Genomic DNA, 14565 nt, shown 5'->3' with positions numbered 1-14565 from the left:
TTGAAATTATTTGATTTTTTTGTAGTTCATGATTTTTTATTTGAAATCATTTTCTACCAAAAAATTTTGTTTGAAGTCTATTTCTATACTTGGCCCATACAACTTTTTTTGCAATATCAAGTAAATAGAGAAGTCACATTGTAAACCTAAGAAAAGAGCGATTCATTTTGGAAATCCTATCTTAGAAAAGAGGAATTCATTTCGGAAATCCTTGAAAAATCCTACACAACACAGTCTAGTTCACGTAAAACTTATAAACTGTATAAGGATCATATACCATAATTTGTATGCTAGAATTAATTAAATGTATTTTTGTTAGCAAAAAAATAAATAAAAACCTAACAGCCTAACAATACAGGCCGCCCCACTATGTTTGGTCCATGATCTTGACCGTTGATTTTACGATCGGACGGTCAGCAATACTCTCACGCTATATAAAACTAGCATCTCTTAGGAGAAACCCTAGCTGGATCCCGCCCTCTCCCGACTGGACGCCGCCCCTCTCGCCCGTCCTTACTCCTCTCTAGTGCCACGGCCTAGGCCAACTGAGGCGACGACGTGGCGATGGCCGGCTGAGGCGGCGACTCACGGAACAAGTGTCCCAGGGAGGCGTGGCGGCGGGGACTCGAGTAGAGGCACTGTTGACGCTGGAGAAGGGTCGTCTCACCTCGATTCGTCCAAGGGCGGCACGGAGGAGGGCAGCCTGACCTCGCTCCGGCCAGCCTGTCCTCAATCCATCCTTGATCCGTCCAAGGTCGACGCGTAGGATGTCGCCTGGTCTCAATCTGGCCGAGGGCGGCGAGGAGGATGACGCAGAGGAGAGCCATCTGGGCTCGATCCGTCCAACGTCGATGCGGAGGAGGGCCGCCTTGCCTCGATCTAGCCAAGGGCGGCGCGGAGGAGAGCCGTCTTCTTCGAGTGCATCTGCGGCGACTTGACAAGGTTGGCCCGTCCAGATCAAGGCGGCGGCCTTGGGCGGGGCGTCCAGATCGTGTGCATCTGTGCTCCATTCGGGTACCCCTACTCCTCCCCATTCGTCCTTTGGATGGTTTGCTCTATGTCCCGCAATCACGTGCTTGATCTGCCTCATCAAACTACGCTGCAGGTGCGTGCCGCCCATGGCGTGCAGTGCTGCCAGGAGCTTGCGGATTAAGGTTTGCATCAATATCTTGCTAATTAGTTGGCAATTCAGCTGTAATATTTTCAGTGTAATACTTGTCTGCTACTGGAAGTTAATTTTCTCTAGATTCTCAATACACTAGTCTGCATGTGGGGTGGGAGTTGGACGACAATTTTAATGGCATCACATAATTTTTTCCCATTCATTTTTGTTATGTGTTGTACTGGAGTAGTGGAGACACAACTTTGGAGAACATTCTTAGTTATTTGGCTTTTGCTATTAGCACTTAGAATATGTAGTGTTGTGCAATTCAGGTATGGAGATATTAAGAACTCAGAATTCAATAACTGCAAATTATTCAAGATGGCAAATTAATAGCTGCAAATAATTCCTTCTGTGATTGCAGACAGTCAAGGGTGCCAAGGTGATTTTCCTCAAGCTGACGTCTCAGTCCAGGCCCTTTAAAGGCTCCAGCAACATCGTCTCCTATGTGATAGAATCTGTTGTTGCTGCTTTGAAAACTAACATTGCAGCAGGGCAGTGTTTATTTCTTTCACAAGGCTAATCATTGGATCAATATATTTTTTGTAGATTGTACCTGCTAATCACTTGTAGCTTGCACGAACTGGATCTCTAATTGATTTGATTTCATTGCTTCAGCAAACTAGCCACTGCTGTAAATACTAAAGATAACACTGGTTTTGTCGGACACTGTCCTGTCACCAGGTTTGCAAGCTAACACCTCACTACTAGTTACTACTTACCATCCTAGATCAAATTACCATATATATCAGGTTAATGAAGTAGTATGTCTTGCTCTTTTGTCAGGAAATTCACTGCAACATTGGCAAACCAACCTACTATTTCCCATCTGGTAAAAGTCATTACAGATATTCATATTTTTGCTAGTTTGATAGTGTCTGTTGTTTGTTTTTGTAAAGTTTTCCATTATGGCATTATACAACTTAGAACTGATGTATGAGCCAGATTACGAATGCAATGCACTATATCCTTGTTGTCAGTTAGATAATTTTCTGATATATATGTTGCAACTTATGGTAAATATGGCCATACAAATATGTGACCCGTGAAGTGTGAAAGGGCACCCATGGATGAACTTGTATACTGAAATTTCTAGTCCTTGCTACCTATCTTGAATGAGGCTTTCTTGTCCTGGACATGATATATATCCTCTCTTTGTGTTTGGATGAGTGTCTGTGTGCAGCACACAAACAACCTTGACAATCCTATTGGACTATCTAAAAATTAGGAGCTCTAGAAACTTACTATTTATCTTGCCTTTAAATTCTTACTGTGTGTGAGGAATCACTGTAAAAAAAGTCAAGCTTATATACTACTGTAATTGTTAAGTTCACCATTGGATGCATCCTTAGTAGTGTATTCTTCCTTCATGAGAACATCTAACAGCTCCCAAAACCTACTACACTATTCAAGCATATTTCGAACTGCACAATTGCAGTGAAAAACATCACATTTGTTCTTTGTTATTGTATTTTTCTCAAAAAAACAAAACCAGAAATATGTAAAGAAACATGTTTCTTCGTATGCATCATAGTGAGAAATGCCATTAGTAGAGTTTCCTTATCTCTCTCTATGGTTCATTAGTGTTTACTCAAAACAATTGTGCCTCATTTATAATTGCAATTGCACCTTCAATGTGGTTGCTCAGTATCTAATATATTTACTATTGCATTTTGCAGAACTCTTTCCGGTTTGAAAGCGGTACTTGATGACTATGGATCAAAGCTAGATCTCTCTGCCCTAACTAAACCTAGGATACTATAAGTATATAAATGAAATGTAACAAACGTGTTGAAATGTATGCCAGTGTGGTTGATTTGTAGACTCTCATGGCCTTGATATTTGTATGTAAATCAAATGGGCTTGATAATTGTATGAGTTGGGATTGATAATTGTATATTTGTATGTACATGAAGTGGGCTTGGAATTGTTATTGTTGGAACGTGCTGGAGCATGCCAAATGGGCTGGCGGGGCTAATTTCAACTTTATGATGATGCTTATTTTTGTTATAATAATGTATGTGCCATGTCACTGGCACGTTGCATGCTATGCCAGATTTGACATGTCATCAGACGTGTCAACATCCTGTTCAATATACTATGACATATTTAATGACAAAATGTTGTCGTCATAGGTTTAATGACGATGGTGTAGTTGTCACAGGAATTATGACGTCCTCTGTTGGGCACAGAACCTTCTGTGACGACAACCATTTCATCACTGCAGGCAGTCAAAACAAGCTGTCTTCGTCATTATCTAACTGACGTCATTATCTAACTGACACATAAGCCCAGATTTCTTGTAGTGACTGAATCCCCGCTCGACGATATTCTCCGCAACAAGGAAGCTAATGGATGCATCATCAAGTGGACAGTAGAGCTCGGCACATACTCCATTGAGTTCAGGAGCTGACAGACTATTAAGTGACAGGTGCTCGTAGATTTCATCGCCGTGTGGACCGAGATGCAAGAACCTATCCCGGCTAATCTTCCCGAGCATTAGACGATGTACTTCGATGGAGCACTCAACATTGGTGCTGTCGGGGCAGGCATGTAGTTCATCACTCCATCCGAGGATGAGCTCCGCTACGTCCTGCGGATTCACTTCCTAGCCTCCAACAACAACGCCAAATATGAAGCGGTGCTTCACGGTCTTCGCATCGTCGTCTCCCTTGGCGTTAAACGCCTAATGGTTTATGGTGACTCCGCTCTGGTAATCAACCAGATCAACAAGGATTGGTCCTGCACCAGTGAGAAGATGGACGCCTATTGTGCTGAAATTAGAAAATTAGAAGTTAAATTCTATGGTCTCGAATTTCATCATGTTGTTCAAGATGAGAACCAGGCAGCTGACCGGCTATCTAAGATAGGGTCGACCAGAGCTCAAGTTCCAGTAGGAGTTTTCGTCCAGGACCTCAGGACACCATCTATTAAGCCGGGGCAGGAGGTTGAAGAAATGCTCCCGACCGAGCAGTTAGTTCTGGTGGTCCCTGGGCCTAGCATCGATTGGAGAGAACTTTTCATCAAGTACCTAACTATTGCAGAAGTGCCGACCAACAAGATTGGGGCAGAGCGTCTTATTCCTCGTAGCAAGAACTATGTGTTAGTTGATGGCAAGTTGATGAGGAAGAATGCGAAGAAGGAGCTACTACAGAAATGCATCTCTCAGGAAGAGGGAATGAGGATACTCAATGAAATCCATGCTGGTTCATGTGACAACCATGTAGCCTCTAGGAGTCTGGTCGACAAGGCTTTCCGAGGAGGTTTCTACTGGCCTTCTGCCGTGGCGGATGCGGAGTCACTAGTTTGACGGTGTGAGGGGTGCCAATTTTTCGCTAAGCGGATTCATGTTCCAGCACAGGCCCTCCAGACGATTCCATCCTCTTGGCCGTTCGCATGTTGGGGACTAGATATGATTGGGCCTTTCAAGACCGCCCCGAGTGTATTTAAATACGTTTATGTCGTTATTGACAAGTTCTCCAATTGGATCGAGTATAAGCCTCTCGTCACGTCTACAGCGAAGAAAGCAGCATAGATCTTTGAGGATATAATTCACAGATTTGGTCTGCCAAATAGTATGTTCACCGATCTGGGTTCCACGTTCACCGACAGCGATTTCTAGGATTTTTTCAAAGACCGGTGCATCTCCGTCAAGTATGTCTTGGTTGCCCACCCTAGAGCAAACGGCCAGGTCGAACAGGCAAACGACATGATATTATATGCCCTCAAGAAGAGACTCTACGAGAAGGAGTAGAAACACCCGGGCAGATGGCTCAAAGAGTTGCTAGCTGTGGTCTGGGGGCTACGGACCCAGCCCAGTCGCAATACCAGCGTCTCGCCTTATTTTCTGGTGTATGGCTCGGAAGCTGTGTTGCCTGCAGATGTCGCCTTCCGAGCACCTAGGGTGGAGAATTTTGATGAAGTGAAGTCTGATCAGCGCCGGCTAGAAGATGTTGATCGCCTAGAAGAAGAGCGCCTGGTTACTTGTGTCTGGACTGCCAATCATTTGGAAGGACTATGAAGATACTATAACCGCAACATTTAGGAGCGATCCTTTGCGGTCGGTGACCTCTTACTCCGCAAGAAGCAGATGACCGTCGAGATGCACAAGCTTTCGTCGCCTTGGGAGGGTCCTTACATTGTCAAGGCAGGAACCCGACCAGGGTCATATCTGCACGGAAGATGGAGTGGCTATCTCGAACTCCTGACATATCGAGCACCTTAGACGTTTCTATCCTTGAAACATTGCAAATAAAGATATGTACCTTTCTTATACATGAGCATTTAATAAAATTTTATTCTCGGCATCTTTCCATTTGTTTTTTCTCCATGTTAAATATCTTTAAGATACATTCTCTGCATCGCATCGCCGAGCAGCCACGTTCTCATTCATGTTACCCAGAAGCAGCCTTGTTCCCGAGTTTGCACCTAAACATGTAAGGGTAGTAGCGCTCTGCGTTATGGGCTGTCGGCAACGGCTCCTCGGTGATGCTTGTATTCTTAAGTGTGTGTGGGCAGTAGCGCTCTGCGCCATATGTATGGGATAGCTGGGGCTGGTGATCCGATAAAGAATCAACTGGTTAGACTCTATTTATATTTTAAATATGAACACTTTATACAAACAACAAACATAATGTTTTGTTACAAACTGCTCGGTGAAATAAACAAGAGCATGATATATTCATCCTAATCTATTGCTCCCTATTTTTTTTCTCGCCGAATAGATCTAGGTCGTCGGCCAGCTTGATCGCCGACTCCTCCACCTCCTATTCAAGCGCAGTGATCTGGGCATCGCTTACCCCTCAGGCAAAACCTGTGTCGACCACTTCCAACTTTATCGAGGGGTACAACGATCGCACTACTGCCAGCGCGTGTCCTGCGGTGGCGCAGGCGGTGCCGTAGGTGTACTGCTTGAAGCGCGTCTAGGAACCCTCACACCTCTCAACGATTGCATCGGGTCAGGGAGGTCTGTCTCCCAGAAAATATGACGGCTCGGGGTCGATGAGGTCAAGCACGGGTTTTATTCCCACGACTATGGCGTTGATTTTGTCCCGCCGAGCTTTCAGCCGGAGCTCGGAGTCATAGTACTGCGCCTACGTGTTGGTGCGGACCACTGCGAACGACAATGGCAATCGTGTTAAACACGTTTACCGCAACAGGAGATGTATTGTACTCAGAAATAACTTACATTTAAGCTCCTCGACGAGCTTTGTCTCCACGGCACGTGCTTCGTCCCTCTCCTTCTCTAGCTGGGCCATCCCCTCACGTGCCAACAACAGTTCGGTCTCCAGCTCTACATGAACACCGGTTAACACCAGCCTCGACAAAGTGACAATGCAAGGTATTACACTACAGGGCCTAAGGCCTTACCATTCTTCTGGTCGACCACTGTGCCAAGATATTCGGTCGGTGACCAGTTATCCGAGTCTAGCTACGACAAACGCGCCTGCAGCCTCTCCTTGTCGCTATGGGCTCCGGCCAAGCTTTTCTCCAGCGACTCCACCGACTCGCGCAGCCTCTTATTCTCGGCGAGGGCTGGGGCAGCTCGCTCCAATTGGTGTGCGCGGTTTTTGGATGTCTTCATCAGCTCCTGCAAAAACACCAGTTAATGACCGCAGTCCACAACATCAAGTAGGAGTGCAGTTTAACTCACTTGTGTTTGGTTGGATACCGATGCCAGGGTAGCCTTGAGCGCCTCTACCTGCTGGCTCGCCTACTCATCCTCCACAACCTCCACTGCATCTCCTCGACATACAAAAGTACGCATGAGCTGAAGGGGAGGGTCCCGGACACCTGGCGTTTCGCACTCATCTCTTCAACCACCTCAGGAAGGTCCCTCGAGGGCCTTTGTGCCTTGTCGTCCTGTGGTCGAACTGACGTGCCAAGACCCATCTCCGGGGATGGCGCTCAGGGACTGGCTACTGGCTCAGAGCCAATGGTCGACTTGTGTGCCACGCCCCCATCCACTGGCTCCGAGTGCTGGGTGTCTTCAACTCTAGGGCCAGCCAGCGCTTCTGGTGCTTCCTGTCCTCCTACCGGCTGGTCCGCGCCGATGTCTTTGGCGCCAGCGTCTGTGGTATGCTGCTCGGCTTCATGCTGAGCGTCATCGACATTAACTGGGCATAACTCCTCGGTTGACGCCTCGCTGCAACAAGATTATGGATTGATAATAACTTCAAGTTTCATGCTGCTCAGAATAATTTTGTGTCAACAATACTTACACGTCCGATCGCCTAACAGTGGCCCTGAACCGACGTGGCTTGTTGGAGCTCCCTTGCCCTTCGGTCGATGTCGTAAACCTTGAGAAGACTGGGGGAGTAGGGTTTGGCTCTGGATTTGCCATAATGGCCCCCCCGGTTCCTCCAGGTGCCTCTCGTCTAGGCCTGGGGACTTCGCCCTCAGTGGCCCTTTGGCTGGCCGTCCCTTGGGCTTGCTGGTCGGAAGTCCTGGTGGTCGGAGTAGGGGTGGCCATGCGTGCAGCTCTCTGCTGCAACGTTTCCCCTCCATCTTCGTCATCATGGGACCACTCCGCCACGAACCTTCAGCGTACCGAAGATTCCCTGAACGTGATTCCACCTCCCTTACGAGGCGATGGAGTGACCTTTCTCTTCTTCTTTGTCGGCTCCTCACAGACCGGCTGTTTCCCACGCGTTGCCTGGTGATGTTTGGGGGCCCTCTCCTCTATGTCCTCGGACTCAGACGACTTGCTGCTATCTGATGCTGGACCCGCCGGTTGCCTAGTCGGTCGTGCGTCGACACCTTCTAGCCAGGTCTCATCCGGCATGTCGGAGAAATACATAGCATGGCCCTGAGCACAAATTTTCAACAAGTGATCAATGCATAAATAGACTTGGTGCAACAATGGATACAACTGGTGAATTCCTACTGGTGGTGGCGGATTTGTGATACTGAATGGCCTCTGCTAGCCCAGGTTCTTCACTTTTGTGGTTTTAGTAAAGAGCTCCTGGTTGCGGGCATAGGTGTCGCCCTTTTCTACCTTCTTGGGCACCTCCCGAGTAATGTCATCATCCCCCGCGTACTCATACACGGGGATGACCCTCTCCTTGCTTGGCTAGATCCGATGGCAGATGAAGTTGATCGCTACGCCAACTCCGTCCAAGTTATCTCGGACTCGCCTCAATATATATCTGCAGGAGCTCTTCCACCTGTGACATCTCCTCGCTGCTCAGGCTTGCCGACCAGTTTGCATTCGGTTCTGCTAGGTGGTCGATGTCAGCTGGCAAGCTCGGCTCATCTTTCCTGATGTAGAACCACCTAGCATTCCACCTCTTCAATGATGTGTTGAGGGGCACCTGGCTGTACTCCTTCACCATTCCGTCCCATAGCTGCAGGTACACACCATCGATCACCTTGGGAGATCTAGATCCAGAGAAGGGTTTGAGGCAGAAGAAGTGGCGAAAGAGATTGAAGTGCGGAGCGATTCCGATGAATGCTTCGCATAAGTTGATAAAGAGGGAGATATGAAGGATGCTGTTGGGATTGAGATGGCATATGCTAATGCCGTAGTATAGAAGTAATTTGCGCAGAAATGGATGGGTAGGAACTCACAAATCCTCGAACAAAGAACGCCTTGAACACAACAAGCTCGTTGGTGTCAGGGGTCAGGAACGCCTCACCTGCTACAGGGCGCCATCCACCAGTCTCCTGGTCCGGAAGGATGCCTTCAGTCACCATTCCCTCCAGGGACTCTTGCGTGCAGGATGATCTAACCCACTCCAGGGACTTCTTCGGGCTTGAGCGGCCACGCTTCTTCCCACCTTTGCCATGGATCAGATCTGGTTGCGGAGGCGGCTGTGATTTGGTGGAACTATGCTCAGATCTGATTGGTGAAGAGGAGCGGTTGCGCGATGTGAATGGAGCAGTGTAGAGAAGATGAAGCGATGGTGTCTCAGTTAGGCGCAAGGAAGACAAAGAGGTGGAGTGTGGGGGCCTGCATCGCCGGCGATGGTGCTTATAACGGGTTGCCCCCGCCCTTTCGCATTCTAGGGTTTTTGGGAAACCATGGCGCGTTGCACGCACAATCCTGAATCCTCCGCGGATGGTTACTGAGCCATTAAATGGGCTTTTTTCTTTAAGGAAGATGGCCTTTTCGCGGGGAGCATTTTTAATGGAGCCCAGTATTTTTTACGTGCTAAGCATATTTCACTTATTTTCTTTGACCTTGTTACAAGATTTTTTCTTCATCTTCTAGCAGGTTCGGGGACTAAGTGTGTACACTTCATCTAGCGGTGAGTGTACTATTTTCTCCCTTTTAATTAATTCACAGCTGAGCTGGGGACTAGTTAAGTGATCGGCTCAGCGGGGAATTGTTTTTTGGGTTCTCATATTTTTAGACCCTGCACTAGGTGTCTTCTTCACCTATTGTCAGGCTCAGGGACTAAGTGTGTACACTTCATCTAGTGGTGAGTGTACTACTGTCCTAAGGGCTAAGGCTCCTTATTGACTAAGTCATAGATGATAATCATCTAAACATCACAAATGGCACCTAAGTCTGTACACTTCTCTTAAGGGGAAGAATTTTAAAATTTAATTTTGAGCTCCTTACATCCTTCTGTCAAGCCTTACTTGACTGAGTCCGAGATTTTCTGACTAGTTAAACTAGTTGGCACTTATTTTCATTGGCCAGATTACCAGTTAAACTGGTCGACACTTAATTTCATTGATTGGATTACCAGTTAAACTAGTCGGATTATCAGTTAAACTGGTCGGCGAAGTTAAATTTCTCGGACTTGATCAAGACGACGTTGCTCAGCGGATACAAGACGTTCGGGGACTAGCTATGGGGGGTATAACCCCGGGTACCCACGGTGATGTACATGGGCCGCACCGTCAGGGGTGGTCTAGCCCATAAGATCAAGGAGCACGGCCCACGGCACTTGACGGCGTGCACCACAAGGCTCCGGGAAGCTATCTTGAAGATGAAGAAGGATCTGATTGGATATGCTAGATATCGTATTCCTTATAATGTCTATCATGTAACCGACTAGGTTTAGATCTAACCGACCTGTAACCCTACCCCCAGGCTATATAAGGCGGGTAGGGGACCCCCTCAAAACATCGAATCTTATACACAATCAATACAATCTAGCAGAACACATGACGTATGGTATTACGTCATATTGATGCCCCGAACTTGTCTAAATCTTATGTCTCTATTACCATCGAGTTCCTACTCACGCGCACCTCTACTACACAATCTACCAACATGGGTATACCCCTCGGTGGACTATTGATGAGATTCCGTTGACAACTAGATATCTAATATTGATAAGATCTACGCCACAAGTGGGTATGTATTTACTCTTGGAGGTAGCGCATTGCATGGAGGTCTTGCAAATAGACTATTTTGACAAAGTCAACCATGGAAGCAGAACTTACTGCTTTAGATACAACTTCTGCAAAGGCAAAATGGCTGCGTGAGCTCTTGTTGGACTTACCGGTGGTTGAAAAACTAATACCAGCTATCCTTGTGATAATCAAACGATGATTACTAAAGTGAACAGTGCTAAGGATAATGCGAAGTCAACAAGACACGTTAAAAGATGTTTGAAGACTGTCAGGAAGTTGAGAAACTCCAGAGTAATAGCTATGGCTTATGTGCAAACAGACAAAAACCTGGTAGATCCCTTTACAAAAGGGCTATCACGGAATGTGATAGAAAATGCATCAAGTGAGATGGGTATGAGACCCATGTGAGTTTACAGTGGTAGTAACCCAACCTTTTTGATCGGAGATCCCATGACTAAGGACCTAGGAAGAACAAGCTATTGGTAAACCCTCTCTAAGTGAAGATGCAATACTCTCAGAGAGTGATGAGGTGCTGTAAGGCAGGTTGGCAAATGCCTTAATGTGTTCTATTGGCTTTAACAAGCAAAGGTGCCGTCCTACAGAGCATTCTTGAAAGAACATACCTACATGAGTCCGACTGTAAAACATTGCAGTGTATGAGATTTGGGTGATCTCTAGTAAGCTCATGAAGAGACCAGGGAGTATGATGTATATGCTCCACCCACGGGGAAGGCTATTGGCAGCCAGGTACTAGTTTGACTTTGAGTGATTCTCATTCGCACAAAACTTGCAATTTAAGGCGTAGTCCATTGTTCAAGTTGTGGATGGGTGTAACTAGAAGCTCTAGGCGGATGTTCAACTTAACAGTCTCTGCTGAAACACTAGTATCTAAATAGTAGTGGGAGAAAGAAAGTATTTATACTGGGCAATTGAGATCTGGTGGGAGATTGTTAGAATTTATATGGGTAGTTCCCCTTATATCCATATGAATAAATTTTAATAAATCTCAAAGGCCCAATACATATGTTACCTAATGGGCTTTAATGCCATATTGCTAGTTGAGGGCCTGTTTGGAATGCGGGATTTTTTCCCCATTCCTGCGTTTTTCCTTTGAAATTGAACCGATTCCTGTGAAATTCCTGTGCGATTCCTGTGAAATTCCTGCGTTCCAAACAGGCCCTGAAGTGGAGGTGGGGGTTCATATATATATATATACCAATCCTTTTGGGAAAAGACACACCAACAACTACTATTGGGAGTTCTAGTTTGGGAAATACAAAGGTAGTAAATTAGTATTTTTCTCTTCTCGCTGCTGCTCTGCCACCGCAGTCTCTCCATCCTGGCGTCTGCGTGGACCAACGTTCGGGAGAGCAGGTCTCTGAAACCCTCGTCCTTGTGATCTTGCATCGGGAGAGGACGAATAAGGTTTTTGGGAAGCGCTCTTCGCACAACTGCTCCCAACCTTCATGACGGGTCATCTTCCATCCAAGTTAGGCGGCGCTATGTTCCAGCATATTTGTCGTCAGCTACTTCGAGCTCTTCCTCCACCACTCATTGATGACTTCGTACCACCATCAGTGGCGTCTCTCTCTGCATCTTCATTACCAGCAACATCGTCATCCACTACAAACGAAAGGTACATGCCACGTGATCCAATCTATTGCTGTCGTTCGTCTACTGTGTTGATCATGATGATCTTTGCTACGTCGCTGTTAATACTATCTGATCTAACTAGTATGTTAGGGCTCTACATGCAAGCTTATGAGATTGTCATGATTTATATTTTGGTATTAATCTAAAAATTAATCTGAAAATTACCTATTTATTCAATCAATTTTTTTTATTTTTAGCCCTTTTTTGAATTTTTTTCACAAATATGCCCCTGGAGGTATGATTTCACAATCTGGACCCTTAGCTAGGTGCCATCGTTGGTGGCGCCGAGCTTACACATCTCGGTGCCATAGATTCTGGCGCCTAGGTTAGGGCCACGTTGGCGGTGTGGACGCTGACATGGCAGCCAGCTCGGCGCCGTGGATCTTGGCGCCAAGCTCGGCGCCATGGATCTTGGTGCCGAGCTTGGCGTCGTGATTATTGACACCGAGCCCTAACTTACGTATTGGCCCTCCCTTCCTTTCTCTCTTTCTCTCTTCCTCTCTCTCTCGAGCTAGGCGCCCGCGGCCACCGCGCCCTCGCCCACCATCGCCAATGCGCCCGTGGCTCGCGCCTGCCCGCCACCGCGCCCTCGCCAATGCACGCCACTGCGCCTTCGGCCAGCGCCTGCAACAGTGCCAGCCACCCGTGGCCCCAGGCCGCTTGTGCCGCCTCATCACGCGGAGTGCCAGCCGTCCCACGCTTACCGCGCGCCACCGCTGACCCCGACCCCTGTAGCACCCAGTCGCACCACCACCGGCCTAGCTCGTTGCCCTCACCCACGCTCGGCGTCCGCTGCAACTCCGTCCTAGGGCCATCGATCCCAGCATCCGCTGCGACTCCATCGACATCCATGGCCCCGACCGTGCCACCGCCGGCCCTAGCCCCTGCAGCGCCTGGCCGTGCCACCGCTGGCCCACCTTGTCGCCCTCACCCACGCTTGATGTCCACTACGACTCCATCCTAGGGCCATCGACCCCGGCGTCCGCTGTGACTCCGTTGACGTCCACATTCCTGCCGCCGACCATCCTAGGGCCTAGGGCGGTGGCCTTTGGCAAGGTCCGAGGGCTGGGGTGCTGTTCGCCTAGGGCTATTTGCTGACAACGTCGCCTGCTCAAGCTGTTGAACTCGTCGGACAGGTAAACATTGTGAATATGCAATGTATGTACTTAGTTAGCTTTGATTGTAGTGTAGTAGTTTTGGCATTTGTTATTTACTAGTTAATGTGATGACTCAGGTAGTTGATTTAGTTAGTGCTCTAGTGAGATAGATATGTAGATAGATAGAAATATAGATACATAGGTACATAGATATAGTTCAATAGCTACTTAGATAGGTAGTTATATATTTAGTTAAGTAAATAGGATCTAGCTATTTAGTGAGTACACTGTGTATATATATACGTAGTTATTATCTTATTTACTTAGTTTGTAGTTAGAAAATACTTGTTAAGTACTATCTATCGTCTAATTTGGACTAAAGGACATGTGTTTCGTTACGTGTTTGAACTAGATGGATAAACTAGGGACCATATATCATGGAGGCACCATTCAAAGCGATCGCCATGGATATGTTGAGTTTGTTGACATGCAAAGCGTGCATGTGCTATTCAATGATAGGCCTTCATTTAGTGAGATGGTTGCAAGGGCTCGGGAGGAGCTGCATTGCCTTGGAGATGATGATGATGGCATTGCAGTTGAGGGTGTACTGCACCTAGGTTCTCCTCCCAACATCCTCAGGCGAATGATCCTAATTAGGTGTGCGGATCAGTGGGAGAACTATGTGAGATTGGCTATGAAGAGCCAACTGCAATGTTTGGACGTGGTTGTGCATCGGGTGTTAGTTGATCCCATCCCTCATGGTTTTTTCCCACCAATGGGTCAACAGGCACACTTCGACACTCCTGTCCTGGAACCTAATATGGATGTGGAGGTTGCACCTACGGTTCTCGATGCTCAATCTGCCCCCAATGAGCTAGTTGGAGATGCTTGTCAGACTCATGATGTTATGGCATATCCTCCTCATGAGATCCCTTTGACATAGAATCATCCAAGTAAGTGTCTTATCCGCATGGTTATTGGAAGCTTACCCCATTCCTTTCATCCAATTTTTCATTCTTTCCTCATTTTTCTACTTATGTTGTAGTAGACATTCCTAACAATGTGGATGTGCCCACTGTTGCTGTGCAAGTGCTCTGTGGAGATGGATTCCATGGCTCCAATAGTGTTGAAATTATGAATGATTTGGAGCCATATGAGATGGCAAGGGCTCTTGATTCTGATGATGATCATCCTATTGGAGAGCTGATAGATAGTGATGTTGAGATGCTGAGGCGTATCTTTCCCTACCGCCATGATCCAAGAGTTCATGAGTTTAGTGATCTTGCTCATTCCAATCAGGTGTGTGCAGAAGGATGTGATGATGAGCTCCTAGAAGCTCCTGAG

At 47.0% G+C, this 14565-nt stretch overlaps 1 protein-coding gene and 1 long non-coding RNA gene across 2 annotated transcripts; both read left to right on the top strand.

The window, feature by feature from the left end:
• The first annotated feature begins 817 nt into the window (after nucleotides 1–817).
• On the top strand, nucleotides 818–1708 carry LOC136481796 (uncharacterized). The gene is made up of 3 exons (XR_010764846.1): nucleotides 818–1014; nucleotides 1106–1154; nucleotides 1527–1708. It is a non-coding gene; the product is annotated as an uncharacterized lncRNA (long non-coding RNA).
• A 2143-nt stretch (nucleotides 1709–3851) lies between these two features.
• LOC136479101 (uncharacterized) lies at nucleotides 3852–4472 on the top strand. The gene has a single exon (XM_066477073.1). It carries the CDS (start codon nucleotides 3852–3854, stop codon nucleotides 4470–4472), a length of 621 nt encoding a protein of 206 aa, XP_066333170.1.
• The last annotated feature ends 10093 nt before the right edge of the window (nucleotides 4473–14565 follow it).

This window comes from Miscanthus floridulus, chromosome 9, assembly GCF_019320115.1.
Source record: "Miscanthus floridulus cultivar M001 chromosome 9, ASM1932011v1, whole genome shotgun sequence".
Classification (NCBI taxonomy): Eukaryota; Viridiplantae; Streptophyta; class Magnoliopsida; order Poales; family Poaceae; genus Miscanthus; species Miscanthus floridulus.
Note: the sequence above shows the minus strand (reverse complement) of the source record. Positions and strands in the feature narration are given on the sequence as shown.